This window comes from Pseudomyrmex gracilis, unplaced genomic scaffold (genome assembly GCF_002006095.1).
Source record: "Pseudomyrmex gracilis isolate BER0280 unplaced genomic scaffold, ASM200609v1 scaffold_142, whole genome shotgun sequence".
Taxonomy (NCBI): Eukaryota; Metazoa; Arthropoda; class Insecta; order Hymenoptera; family Formicidae; genus Pseudomyrmex; species Pseudomyrmex gracilis.
In genome coordinates this window covers 302,417-316,942 of record NW_018020726.1, presented here as the reverse complement: position 1 = coordinate 316,942, position 14,526 = coordinate 302,417, and the positions used below count along the sequence as shown (strand labels likewise).

Below are 14,526 nucleotides of genomic sequence, written 5' to 3'. Positions count from 1 at the left end.
AGTACAAGTGCCGCTATTGAAAGTCTCGGTAAAACATCGCACCGATGATGCGCAGAGCGAACAACAATTTTCACGCCGCAAGCTTCGCAACTGTTTTTCCGAACCGATCAATTTCACGCCGATTGATAATGTATCGGTTATTTACCACCAGAACGAGTATCACAGGTCCAACGAAGCTAAAGATGAAATAATTATCCGCGCGCAGCCAGCAGTAACGGTCCATACCGTAGCTGAGCGGGTCGACCGCGCAAGCAATCATGACGATTAGCGCCGGTATACAATACGCGAACAGATAATACCAGCGAATCCGCGACTTCTCCGATTCGAACACCTCGATCACCATCACGTATATTTGAAATCCTGTAAAATCAAATGAGGTGTAATTTAAAAGGAAACGCAAGGCTACGTACAAACTGAGAAACACGATTGCAAAGAAAAATTACAAACAAACTGACCTTCGAGGAACATCCAGAAAAACGCGCACAAGAAGAAGTAATGCATCGAACCAGCCACAACACCGCAAACGACCCTCTGATCAGTCTGATTGATGCCGCAGACGAAAAGTATCTCGGCTATCAGCAAACACGTGCAGAGATTCTTGTGGATTATCGTTCTGTCCGACTGCAACGAATCAGAAAAAGAGTGACGAAAAGTCGAATATCGATCGGGAGGAAGAAAGCACACGGGGGAGTTGTTATCTTACCTTTAGTACGCGAAAAAAGTGAAACGTGAGAATGGTCAGGACGAAGCAGACGATAGATATGATGCATCCTGTGTACGTGGTGACCTGCAGAACGATCTTGTGAGGACCGTCCAGAGGTACTGCGTGCACGTCCATCAGCACGGCGAAATTCGTCAGGTGATTGCACTCGCACTCGGTATGGGTCTTGTTAGTCTTTATTACCTTACATCCTTCGTCTGCCCAGGAGCTACAGAAAATAAGATATTGCGTGAAGGAGAGACGTATTCGTAATTCGTCGCGTGTGTGTCGAAAAAAGCTACGACAATCTCAAATATAAATTTTCCGAGTTGGACATTTCTGAAGTTGCGATCTCTTACGAAGAATTTATCTGATATCAAAAATTGAATATCGTTTTTTTATTGGATCATTTTTAAACAGACAAAAATTTAAAAGAGAGTAAATAGCAATACACAAAATTTAAGGTTGTTTTTTTTTCTTTTTTACTTCAGCGACGTATTGTGAGTGTGTTGTGTACAACCGGAAACGCGGGGAAGAAAATTAAAAGTGAAATAAATAAGAGAAAAGTCGCCGGCGATTTCTTGACTTTCGCGTAAAGTGGAAATAGGATCGGACTAAAGCGAAATTACCTCAAGGTGTAATCCCAGAAGGCGCAAGTGGGATTGGTGACATTGTCGACCGTCAGATGTTTGAAACACATCCGGACGGGTTCTGAGAGCTGTATGTGCCGGCCTTTTCCCAACGACGCCGAGATGACTTTGGTGTTGAGAAGACGGTTCTTCCGCGGCTGGGTATCGTCGCTCGTGAAACCGGACAGCGACTCCTCCTGCGGCTGCAGTATCTCTTCGAGTTTGTCAAAGGCCATGAAGACCAGCCGGACGACGCCATTGTCGCTGTTGTCCAGCAGCGCGGCCTTGGTAAGTTCCACGCGATCGCTCGAGACGGTCCACATCTGCTCCGTCTCCTCGCTCGGGAAAACTTGCTGCTCATTGCCCATGTTGCGAGCGTCCAGCACGCGAACTTCTACCACTGCGGTGGAGACACGTACGCAGCTAATTAGGCGAGTAGGTTACTTCTCCCTCGGCGCGGTTAACGCGCTCCACGAGAATTTCTAGCCGCGAATTCGCGGAAGACGCGAATTAAATTACGACGGTACAGTGGCTTTCAAACTTCGCGCGGCGAACATTTATCTCGTGACACCGAAAGTTAATTTTCTCGAGCGAAGAGAGATGTGAACACATCGAATTAATTTTCAAATAAATGTCTTTTTTGTTTTTAATATGTCAAGCAGAAGAAATAAAAGGAGCTATTTTATTATAGTTGATGATATAATTAATTAAATACGTGTATATCGCGCGTGTCGCGGCACAAGTTGAAAACCACCGTTTTTCACGCCAAGTTTTATATTCACATATATTAGACAAAATTAAAAAAGAACAGTGTGGAAAAAGGACTCTCTATTAAAAATTACAGTCGAGTCCCCAGAAACTTGGACGCGCCAGCTGTGCGTTCAAGAATTTAGTCTAACCGCAACTTAGTGCGCGCGACGTCTTCTAATGAACGTTCTGGCGTTTCTCTCGTGTAATAAACGATTAAGACCCGATCGCGGTATCAATCAACGGTATTGCCAGGAAGAGAGACTTAATGCGGTTTTGATTTTTCTCTTTTTTTATTTTTATTTTTTTTTCTAGAAGAGGGGACGTTGCGCACAGCATCCGACCGGCTGTCGCTCATCAAGTATACCCTCCCCCTTCCTCCCCCGGCGGCTTTTTGCTCCCTCACCGCCGTTATGCAGTTTATCAAGCGTGCATCTGATGACGCTATGATGCACGTACGCCGCGGCTCAATCAAGTTGTGACGCACTTCCGGGAAGTAAATCAAGCCGCTCGTAATTCTGCCGTCGTTTCTCTGTAATAATAATAGCGCGCGCCCGCGCCATATCCGGCGGATTACGTTGTAATCCGGGCGGGTACTGGAGAATTACGATGGATTCGGATCTGTATTTTATCTATACCGGAGATTACCGGGTGTTGGGTGCGCGAGCGACATAAATCATTCGGCCGCGACCGACGCCGAAGGCGTGCGTGTACCTTGCGTGACTTTACGAACGAAAATGGCTACTCCGCTGGGACGACGACGAATCTACTCTAAAGATAACTGCTACGCGGATTCCAGGTTGCTCGGTAAATCGAAACTTTATTAATGCTAGACTGAGCCGATTGTGCATGATTTATCGGTAAACAAGTCTTCGCATTAATCATTGGATGGGAGGGAACTAATCTCCCGACAATCAAGTAGATTTATAGCTTCTTTTCCTGAATAATAATATCCGTGTTTTGAATTAAAATATATATATATATATATATACATATATATGTGCGAAAATGGGATTTAAAAACTTCGAATAGTTATTTATCCAATTTGCATCAAACGTAAATTAAAAACACTTGACGAGAGATGAGAAGAACGATGTTTTGAAAATTACTGAAATAAACTAACGCAATAAGTAAAGAACAACAGTGAAGATGATATTGAGGTTTTACCGCTTGGTAAATCGCCACGGCAATTACCAATCATCATTAGCGGTACTTACGTATATTTTTACTCTGCTTTATGATGGTTTTCTCCTCCGTGAGTGTCTCGGCCAATAAGAAAGCGTTCTCCTCGAGACCGGTTAGCAGCGACGTGGCGACTCGCATCTGCTCCTGATGACTGAGATCCTTCCACGACGCCATTTGCGCCTTGTCGAGCAGATTGCTTCCAGTCCTCAACACACCCTGAAGCAGCTCCTGGACGTTCGCCTCTCTCTGATGCGGATCCTGGAAGGTCCTGATGTCCACCGCCATCTTCTCGGCCATGTTCTTGATGATCTTCGTCGTGATCATCATGTCGCCGCCGTACAGACCGCGCGTGTTGTTCGTCACTTGCGACAATTCCCGATTGACGCCGAGAATCGTGTCGCCGTCCGAGACGCGGTTTTCCAGCGAAGTCAGCCAGACGGACCTGCACTCGCTCAGATCCGGAGAATCGCGTTGCCAGACGGCGGATTCTCCCTGCGCCACGCACCGCCATCTCGCCAGACCGTTGGCACCACCTGGACAACTCTGCACAGCCACATCGCCGGCCTTGGTCCGATTCCAGGACAGATTCCTAGCCGTTACCGCGGGACATGCTTGCTTGCCGTAGTCGTAGTGCTCCAGCGTGCTGGGCACCGCTGCAACAATGCGATTTACACGCTTCGGTCAGTCCCGGTTCATCTTGTCTTAAATGGCCGCCTCGGCTAACGGCCTCGGCGTTAATGCGATATCGTCGTCGCGGCGTCCTCTCGAGGACGCTCGGCGCGCAACGGCGCTCGGAAGTGGAATTTCGACTCTCCCCGGAGGGTTCTAATGTCTCGCAGCCATTGACCCAGAATACTATTTACTCGCGACAGTTTTCCAAATGGCTCGCATTATCGAAAACGTAATTTATTTGTCGCGACGAGCAAAGAACAAGAGAGCCAGAAATAAATTACGTAAGAAAACACCGAAGATAATGACGTAGTGACAATGGCAAGTTTCTAAACACCGTTATGGCCACAGCTATAATATACCTCGGTCATCTATCATGCTTACGGCGCGCTGTCTGATACGACCGGCTTATCCTTAAAGCCAATCCATACATCTGTAGAGCCATAACCCGTAACCGGAAAATGGGATACAGCATGTCACCCACGTGTAAAGATGTTGTTTTAGATAACCCGCGCAAACTTGTCGAACATACTAATTAGGTATCGACAAGTAAGCACTCAAGAAAATCTCAGATATTGTCTTGTTCGACAAGCGTGTCAAAATCTCGGTTGTGTACGTAACAACGGATTCATGAATCACAAATTTTACAAGGACATGATTTACATAGAACGTTATATTTAATCGTTCTCGTACGTGTTCTCCACTTTCGAGACATCATCTACATTCAAACACATTTCGTGTTGTTGATAAAAGCTTTACGAGACTAAAAAACAATTATTGTCCCAACTGATCTGGAGAGGTAAAACGATCTGTTCGTATATTCGAGCACGTTATTCCCTTCGAAAATGCTACTATCGGCTGCGAGAGATATTGATATTGCTGCAGCTCTCTAAGATACCGATAATGCTCGAAATGGCATGTCCTTTATTACCCGTCCTATGTTCTTACCGGTGGTCCTTCTCCAGGGAGTGAATGTGGTTGTTGTCGTAGCTACAGTGGTCTCGGGTACGGTCAACATCGGCGGGATTTTCGCCGGAGAACCGTTCTCAGGAGGTACTAAGCTCTCTCCTCGGTCCTCCTCCTCGGTCTTCTCAACGGTCGCCTTTGTCGACGTGTGACTGCAAATAGAGGAGGCTTATTATTCCCAATGAGGCTTTCCGATACGTCCAACTTTATGACGGTCGTCAGAGATCACGACAATATCGACGACAATGAAGGACGATATTTTACTCGCTACGAGAACAAAGAAAAAAACATCAATAACCGCGCAAAATGACTGCTTTTTTTTTCCCTTCTCTACTGCTAATTTCTTTTGTTATGATCGTAGACGTGGCGCATATTTATCGTCGCACGTGACCAATAGTGTTGAATAACATCGATATAATTTGGTGATAAAAATTTTGCCGACACACGCTCAAAGGAAAAAATCTCGGAGAAAATCTTCAAGATGCTGTTAATGTTAACTTTTATTGGTTCCGTAATGACGACACTGACCTGGCCGGTGTTATCGGGACATACGGTGGTTGACGAAAATCCGGCTGCTGAGGCGGAATGTTCGGCAGTTGATAGCCCGGTGGTAAATCGGGTATCCTGACGGTCGTCGTCTTCGCCGTACTCCAGAACGGTTGCGTTGTGAGGAGCCACGGCGGACTTGGCCGCGGCGTCGTCGTGGTGGTCGCTGCAAACGTTTCGTCAAGACGGTTTTAATGAGGACAGGAAAATCGGCGGGAAGAAGGAGTCTCTCTCTCTTGTGAGAAGAGGAAAAGAGGATCGTGGGAAAACTCGAGCTATCCTCTTCCTCTCTTATCGGGCCCGAAGACGTGAATATAATTAAGAAAGAAAATGATTTCTCAGAGGGATATTTAAAGCGTTCGAGAGGTTCTTCGGAATATAAGAAGTTTGTCCCCCGCGCGTCCTCTTTCAATCTATCGGATTGATACGCTTAGGGAAGAGCTTAATCCTCCGCGTCGAATTTATATCGAACTCTTGTTAATCATTCGATCGAGTTTGAATGAACTGTCGGTGCTTTGCGAATATATATATATATATATATATGTATATATATATTCCTGATGGACCGAAGGGAATGAGATCTCCCGCGGCTCGTAGATATCGAGGCACTCTCCTCTCTGTTTTTCTTGGCTCGCTACATCGAGAAGAGCTTATCCGCTTCTGTATCGGATTTATACCGGATTCTTGTTAATCGTAATCATTCGATAAAGTTTGAGCAAATCTCCTTTTGAGAAACGGCGAATATAATAACATTGGACTTTTATTAGAATATCTGATGTGCGCTCCCTCTCTCTCTCTCTCTCTCTCTCTTTATCTCTCTCGAAAACGATCAAATCACGATTTTGCCGACTCAAATTGAATTTGTGAAAACACGAAAATAATGAAAATAATACAAAAACATGTAATTTTTACTCATTAAAAATGTACGTTTTACTTATTTAAAATGTAATTTTGACTTACAAGTACAATAACTTTACAAAATAACACTGAGAGAGAGAAAACAGTTATTTTATCACATCGGAATCAACATAAAAAATCTGCTCACAATTCTTCTCGAATTTTATTAATTAGCAAGCAAATGGAAAAATTTAAAACTCTGCAAACTATCTGAAAATTTTGCAAATTTAAGAAGTTTCTTTCTTGATCGGAAGATATAGGCAAATATAGATAGAAAGAGAGATAGAAAGAGAGATGAGAAAGAAAACGCGAGATTAGACTATATACGGCTCAATATCGCGACCTTTGGCGAAGGAAACGATCTTTAACCCAAGATGGCGACGACAGTTAATCCCAGAATGGGATGCTCCGCGTATTTCGCGGCGTTATCTCTATAGAGGTCATCTTTATTGGCCGAAGAAGGTTGGCGATAAGGTGAAATACCGGACGTCGCCGATGTTGGACGCGATAATCGTGAACCTGAAGGTAAGACGATAGTATAATATATTTTATATATATATACATATATACGCGCAAATCAGAAAGAGAGAAGAGGTCGATTTTACGTTTCTCTCGCGGTCGGAAGCTAGTAAGAGATCCCACTTCTTCGCGAATATATTGAAGCGTGAAGTTGGAACTCGATCTATCTCGGCGAGATCGATTGCGCGGCACAAAAGGCAAATAGACGGGAAAAGGATTTCGAGAGAGTCGACGCGGTATTGGAAAATGTCAAGTACATTCAGATGATGTTCGCAGGAAAAACACACACAACTTAAAATAATATTAATTTTATTTGATGTAAAAAAAATCTGCGTATGGAAGCGTAACATTAAATCTTGTAAATTCGAACACTTGATATCATAGACGTGTTTTCAAAATTAAGTTTTGAACGTCGCTCTATCGTTTAAGAAATCAAATTTTCACACGTTATCTTGGAATCGTTGTTAAGAAAAATAGTGTCGCAATTTACAAGATTTTTGACTTACTATAAAGATCAAGAAAACACAAAACTGTAAAATAAAACGGATTTTTTTACTTACTGGACAGGCAGCGAAAGTGCGCTTCGAGATATTTGCCTGTGCTCGGGCAAGGATCACCGAAGTGCTGCGTGGACGCAACGATGCTGCAGTTCTGCTTATCGTTGCACCTGGACGGGGGATTCGACTCGCGTTTAACAAAATGATTTATGGCACACTCTTACCACGTGTACCGCCATGGATCCACACAACTCTTTGTTTTCTTCATTTCGAAACGCTCAACAGGTAAGCTAAAAGATCGGGTGTGACTCGCGGAAAATTTGAGAGGCTTTTTCCGCAGCATCGTGCGAACGGGAGAAAAACGAATCCCGTGAGATTTTTTCACGAACATCGAAAAAAAAAAAATAAAGATAAAAAGATGATTGAACCAACCTATGCACTCGTACTGGGCCTCGATGTATTTCGGCGTTCCGGGACAAGGGTCCCCCCCGAAAACGTCGTTCGTCGTCGCCACCCTACAGGAATTTCGACGATTGCACCTGCAATCGTTACGTATGCCACAATTTCAACTCAACCGAACGACTTTAATTTTTTTTTTTTTTTTTTTTTGAACGCTTTGCGGAATCGCCGGAGAATCAGATAAAATCATCTTGCGTGCACATGAACGCATTTAGACACAAAGGACACAAATACATACATAGAGTCTACTTATCTCTTCCAACATTCTCTTGTGTGATCTCGAAATCATAATTTCGCATCTCGGTTTTGATATCGTTAAGCGAGAAAAATACAAAATTCTGGTTCACAGAGAAACTGAACAGTTTTAACTAATTTTCTAACTAATTCGCAGAACGGCGAAAATGTTACGTTCTCCTTTGTACATTTGACGAACGAAGCTTGTGCGCCAAACTTCGTTAAATCATGACGTTCGAACATCTCGCGAGCGGTTTCCTTCGAATTTTTTATTCGTCGAGTAAAAGCGATTTGTTAGTCTCGCTACGATTTCGGGACAAAAGCTCTGACTCGGTCGCGTGGCTTCGTGTGTTGCGCGCGTCTGTTATATCACAATTGTTTCGTGTACGTGTCGGTACATGTGACAGTAGGACAATGAGGTAGTAATGACACGCTTGCAACAGTTTCAGACATAAGCACAAATTAGGCGCTCGAAATAAGACAGACGAGGGAATCCTGGATACTGACAAACAAAAGTGTACGTTTGTGTGTGCGTGTTTGTGTCTATATGAGAGGGAGAGAGAGTGCGTAGAGTGTGTCAGCGGCAAATTACAATCTACCGACGGTGTATGTACAAAGATTAACCGCATGCAGAGAATGTTCCTTCATCTTGAATATAGACAAATTGTCGTGAAGCTCGCATTTACATCGTTTACAACTAGAAATCTTATCAAGAGAGAAAACGCGGCGGCGTTTCGCGCAAGCTATTGCACAGCAGAGACGCAACTGCATATCGTCGTTTTTACAGGACGGGAAATGTAGAAATGAATAGGATATATATTGGCAAAAATAAATTGTTAAAAAAAAAACAAAAAAAAAAAAAAAGAAAACCAAGCAGATCAATATTGCTGTTAATCGTAAAAATGTTTGATACAAAAACAAAAACTATTTAAGTTTTTTTGAAATGACAGCCAAAAGCAATATCTAATTTTCTTTTTGTAAACACAATTGTTGTTTGTTTTGTTGAAACACAGTGGTGTGAACGTCAATCGCTTGCGTGTGCGCTAAATTGATGAAAAAATTAAGATCCTTTTAAGCACTAAAATTGCGCGTTAATTTAGTTTTACGTTTGTTAAATCTCGTTCCCACGGGCGCGCTTGAAGCTCGCTCGCGTTAACTGGTAGAATAATCATGGCGAATTTCACTCGCTCGACAAAGTAAATTTTTCTCGCAGACGCGAAATCGCTACGTTTTAAAGGACAAAAGCGGAGAGACTCGTCGACGATCGCGTTAGGTTGCGGAATTATTTCTCTTCCGAGGGAATCTCGGCAATTCGCCGTCGCCGTCGCCGTCGCCGCGTTTCCTCTCGTAACTACGGGACTTGAAAATATTTAGTATCGCAGTATATTGTCGTAATAAACTTTCCACCTCGCTGGACTACCGAGCACGCTCGACATGACTTCTCTTCGTTGAAGACTTTCCCGCGTTGGCGGATTTTCAAAGAGAAGAACGCCCGGAAATTTTCATTGCATAGCACAATGAGAAACTGAGAGAGTTTCAGAGACGCGGACGGATCTACAGTTGACATCGCGAATATTTTCTTTCGATCTAAATTCCGCTAACCGAAAACACTCGGCTGTGAAACCTTCGATTCCATACAGTTGTTCCGAAAAGTGACGATTGAGCGCTAATTGGATTTAAATCACATCTGGCGTGTGAGATCGTTGTCGTCGTGTATGATATTCCCGACGACGAGGCCCGACCAGATGTAAGTATCAACTTTACGCGAGATCAGCGTAACACGATATTTCATTTGCAAGTGTGTCCGGTCTACCGTGTAAATTGACTTATCTTAACTTTCATTCTGAGAATAAACGCCGGAAAATCCGAGTCATTGCCTCGTAAAACTTTATTTTCCTTCAACGTAAATGCGGAGATTTAACTCAATTTGACATTAATGAAGGCAACGCAATTACGCTCTGAACTCGAAAGTAGGTCACTGGTGCATGTCTTTGATGTTCTCAAAGGCAAAATATTATTCGAAACGCTGTACACCTCGTCAACGAGTTGACATTAAACAGTCTTCAAAATGTCTTTAAAGTATTTGAAAAATATTTATTTGAAAAAATTGATTTAATGGTTTTAATATTTACATTAAAATATTGTTTCTTTAAATATTTTGTTTGTTCCCCTTTGTATGCAATAAATCAATTTACAATTTATATATTAAATTGCGTATAATAGTCTGTGTATAAAAAATATTCTATTACAAGAGATTTTTATTCGGAAAAAAAAAACAGCCCCAAACAAGTTTGATTAATAAATTCTTAGAGATCTCACGTTTTTCAGACTCTTTAAACACATTGTTGCACGCTCTCAGAACATTTTCGGAGGAAACTACATCTCTTCACAATGTTATATTTCAATGTAATATCTAACGCGTCTTTGGGAACATTATTCGCTTGTTACTTTGAGATTATGAGTTTTTGTGTGGCTTTACATGTGCCAAGTGCTAACTTGAAATTCGATAAAATGTCACGCGGGTGCCATTGTTGCGCGCGCGCGCACACACACACACACATACACACGCGCGCACGCACACATATACGATATAATTCCGAAAATCCCTTCCGGCGACAGACGCGCGAGTTATTTCACCGGGAAATTTATCAGAGAATTAATCGATCGCGCGGACAAACGGAACGACGAAATTCTTATCGTTGCGCGAGAATCGGATGCTGTCAATACGTTGTCGTAGTTCCCCTAGCGAAGTATCGACAGCCGCAAAGTTCTCGATGTAATTGCTTCTGTTCGGAAAATTAGTTTGTTACAAATGGGGTAACGTGATGATTCTGGTTATTGGGCGATTCATAATAACACGTCGATAATATGGCTATCGAAATATATAGTTAACGTGTTTTTACTTTGCTTTGTGATAAACGTTAAACTAGAAACCACGATGAAATGTGTCAATTTGCAATTACATTCGACGAGTGTCGCGCGCGGAGTGTCAGCTCGAGCAAGAAAAAGATTAACAGCGAGAGGGTTGCAATATTAACAACGTGATTAAAGCCACGGCAATAAATGTAGTTGGGTTGTAACCGCGGTTTATTAATTATGCAACGCGCGCTGCTGTATTATGTCGTTGCAATTATTCATACGATTCGCATAACAGTTACCGATGTAAATGCGGCAGCGTCAAGCGGTGTTTCATCGACAACCCGAAATTACAGTGTAGCCAATTATAACGCACTGGCGCTTTTATTTGTTTAGCAGGATGCGTCGGCGAGCTATTGGTCTCAATGCTAACTGATAATATCCGTTTCACGAATTCTGAGCATGCAGTAATAATATGTTGTACAATGTATATGCACACATACGCGTACGAAATGAACATCCGTGTCTTTAAACGCGCAAATCGGACAAGTTGCCGATTTTGCGGATAAATTCGACAGAAACAATCGAGCAATCGACAGACAGAAAGATAATCGTTTCATCATTAAAACGAAAGTTCATTATCGAACTTTAAATCTTGTGTCCAATTTCATCTCGCAACTGGATTTTAATTCGAAATAAGTAACATCATTTTGTATACATATATATGTACAAAATATAAATATAACTAATTATTTATTCATTTATTAAGTTTAATAAACTTCATGAGCCTGAGGAGATCCTCAATTTAATATTGATTGTTAATAATGTACAAAATATATTTCAATATCGTGGGAATAATTTCGAAACGAAATTCTAAATTTATTTCGCGCTTGCAACAAAAACTAACAGATTTTTAAATAACAATTGCGAAGTTTTGTTCTCCGTATTAATCGCGTTAACGCTGATATATTTATGCAATTTTTTACCTGACTGAAAAAAAACGCTAAAATACATTTAATATTTAAATACACACACACACAGAGTATATTTTCTTCAAGACAGAAAACAACGCGACATTTTACAATCTCGCGTATCCGGTGTGTTAGACACGATTGCATCGATTTTTTTCTTACGCTCGCGCACCCTCTATCCGATTCCCATCCCTATAGTTGGATATCGTCCGGCTTGCACGGCAGAATATAACGAGGGTAAACGTAATTTCAGACGGGTAAACTACAAGCGAGCACGAAAAATCGCCATTTCGCGGATGTTGCGCCGTTTATTATTAAGGTAGACCAGCCTTTCCCTCTCAACCCCCTTCACAGTTCCCCGCCCCGTTCGCTTTGTCTTTGTCTTTTTTTTTTTTTGTTCATGTGCATACACAAACATACCCGCCGGTAGCCTCGCTGTAATGATCGATTCGACGGTGATTCAGCTCTTTTCCCCGCGGCGTTCGCGCTTAATATCAGCTCGATGGGGTTTCACGATGCGTTATTATTCCCTCTGCTGATTCATCACGACATTTCTATCCACTTCTCGAATCGAAAGTTGGTAACTAAATTGCGCGTGAGATACAGGTGTCTCCAATCAAGTCTTACAATACCTCTCAAAAAGCAGCATTCCCAACGAAGTTCTGTCTCGCTTTCCGGCGAATTTGTTTCGTTTTTAATTTCGTTTTTTTTTTTTATTGCAATACTTATCGGAATGTAAGAGAAAAAAATGTCTCTTACATTCTTCCCCTAAGACGTAAAGAGCGCTCGTCTTTCTCTCATCACCACCGCAAACATAAGGTGTCGGTCAGTCGAGAAAATTTACGACCCATTCCAGGAAACTAAAAACAAACTGACACTTTCTCTCTCACGAGACACGTCTGCTTTTATATTTCGGTTTTTATCGGGAAAACGTTACGATTCTTTTTAAGCTGTTGTTGTTTTTTACGAAAAACTATATTGTCGTAATAAAACGTGACGTCAATTACGACGAATTATTGCCTGTCCCGGAAGGATGTTCTGCTACCTAGTTTCATTTTCTTTAATATTTGTGGAAAAAACTAGAACATTAAAAAAAAAAAAATTAAAAAAAATAAAAATTTTTCTCGTCATCAAAGAATGTAAACTCGCATGAATGAGAAAATACTCGCATCTGCGGCAACAAGGGAATTAATTGCAAGTAGAAGCGCTCGGTCGGATAAGCGAGAGCTTAAAAACGCCCCGCGGGTCGGTAATCTCCTCGCGATTCAACGACGCACATATGCGTGTCTGTAAACTCTACGTCGCATTGTAATATTGTATATCTCTCTGCGCGCATCTCTCTGCGAGGATATGCGAATCTCTCTCGCTCTCGGGCTAAGAAACTCCGATCGCTTTCTTCGCCTTTCCGCAAAAACATCTCGGCGGGATGTTGTGAAAAGCTCCGCTAACTCTGCAACGTGTGCATCGCGCGTGGACTAAACGATCCGAAACGGCGCCATTAGGACGCTTCTGGTAACGGGGCGTTTTCTGGTATCGCGGCTACGTGACGAACATAAATCGAAAAGTTCGCGTCACTACGCGATCTCGCGCGCGCGAGGAAAACGAAGCGCGCGAACTACGAAAACAGCCGTAAATTTATAGATAATAAAAGTGTCACTTAAATATAAAATTTGAACGCACACAAATCTTCAAGAACGTGCGCGCGGATCGAATTGCCCGGGGATCTCTTAATCAATAAAATTCGTTCCATTAACCGTCAGAGGAACGCGATTTCATACGCGTAACGCGAACCAGTGCGGCACCTACGAAAGAGAAAAACCGAAGTTTTCCGTTTCACGGCGAGCGAGTCGAGTGACTTTTTAATCGTTGTAGGAATGCCTTTGTACCAGCGAAACCTACCCTCTCTCCGTCACTGGATTTTGAAAGGACGTGACGCCGCTCTAAATGGCGTATAGCGAGCGAACGTGTGAAAAGAGAACAAGGAGGATGAAATAGAGAGTGAACACGCGAGTGGTGGTTGAAGGATGTCGGAGGAACAAAAACGAAGAAGGAATCGCGGTGGTGTTCGCTTTGACGCTTATAAGCGCCACAAAGTCGCGAGCAAATCGAGTCGCGCGCGCGACGCCATCGATACCCTCGTACAAAAATATCGAACACTATATGTATATCGAATGTTATAGCAGAACCGGCGCGAATTGTCGAAGAACGAGAACAAGATTATGCCGCAAAAGAGAAAATTTCGTCGTTGCGTTGTAACGAAAAACGTGAGAAATTAAATTTTTCATAAATAATTGGCGGTGTTAGATCAAATGATTGACGTGCGTTAATGATTCACTTCGACAAATTTTGAGATAAAATATGTAAAATGTGTGCGAAAATAGAATTCGGAACGAATTGAGCGTGCGTCTCGCGCGTTTTGAACCGATCCCCTTAATTCAATTTTAAACGTCCATTCATCTCACTTTCGTTTCCGCTCGCTATTTGCGATCGTAAAAACGTCATCTCCTCTCTCTTTTTTTTTTTTTTTTTTTTTTTTTTTTTCCCCCCATTCGCGCTTCGTCGTTCGAAAGCTGCAAGTAGGTTTCACTTTGAGGGTAATCATCGTAGTTCGCGCGCGAGCCCGAAAAGAGCGGGTCGGCCGAAGAGAACGA

The 14,526-nt window shown here is 42.5% G+C and overlaps 1 protein-coding gene across 5 annotated transcripts in view; it reads right to left on the bottom strand.

Annotated features, from left to right (window-relative positions):
• Positions 1-14,526, bottom strand: part of LOC109857050 (latrophilin Cirl-like) — a 304,697-nt gene that overhangs the window by 15,781 nt on the left and 274,390 nt on the right. For 4 of the 5 annotated variants that reach the window (XM_020432952.1, XM_020432957.1, XM_020432956.1 and 1 more), the window contains exons 4-11: positions 7,788-7,894; positions 5,425-5,608; positions 4,879-5,048; positions 3,294-3,914; positions 1,330-1,729; positions 704-929; positions 456-621; positions 146-360 (exon numbers count right to left, since the gene is read on the bottom strand). In XM_020432952.1, coding sequence (XP_020288541.1) covers positions 146-360; positions 456-621; positions 704-929; positions 1,330-1,729; positions 3,294-3,914; positions 4,879-5,048; positions 5,425-5,608; positions 7,788-7,894 — 2,089 coding nt within the window. Of the gene's footprint in view, positions 1-145; positions 361-455; positions 622-703; positions 930-1,329; positions 1,730-3,293; positions 3,915-4,878; positions 5,049-5,424; positions 5,609-7,418; positions 7,526-7,787; positions 7,895-14,526 lie in introns of all 5 variants that reach the window. The other variant, XM_020432953.1, reaches the window with a different exon arrangement.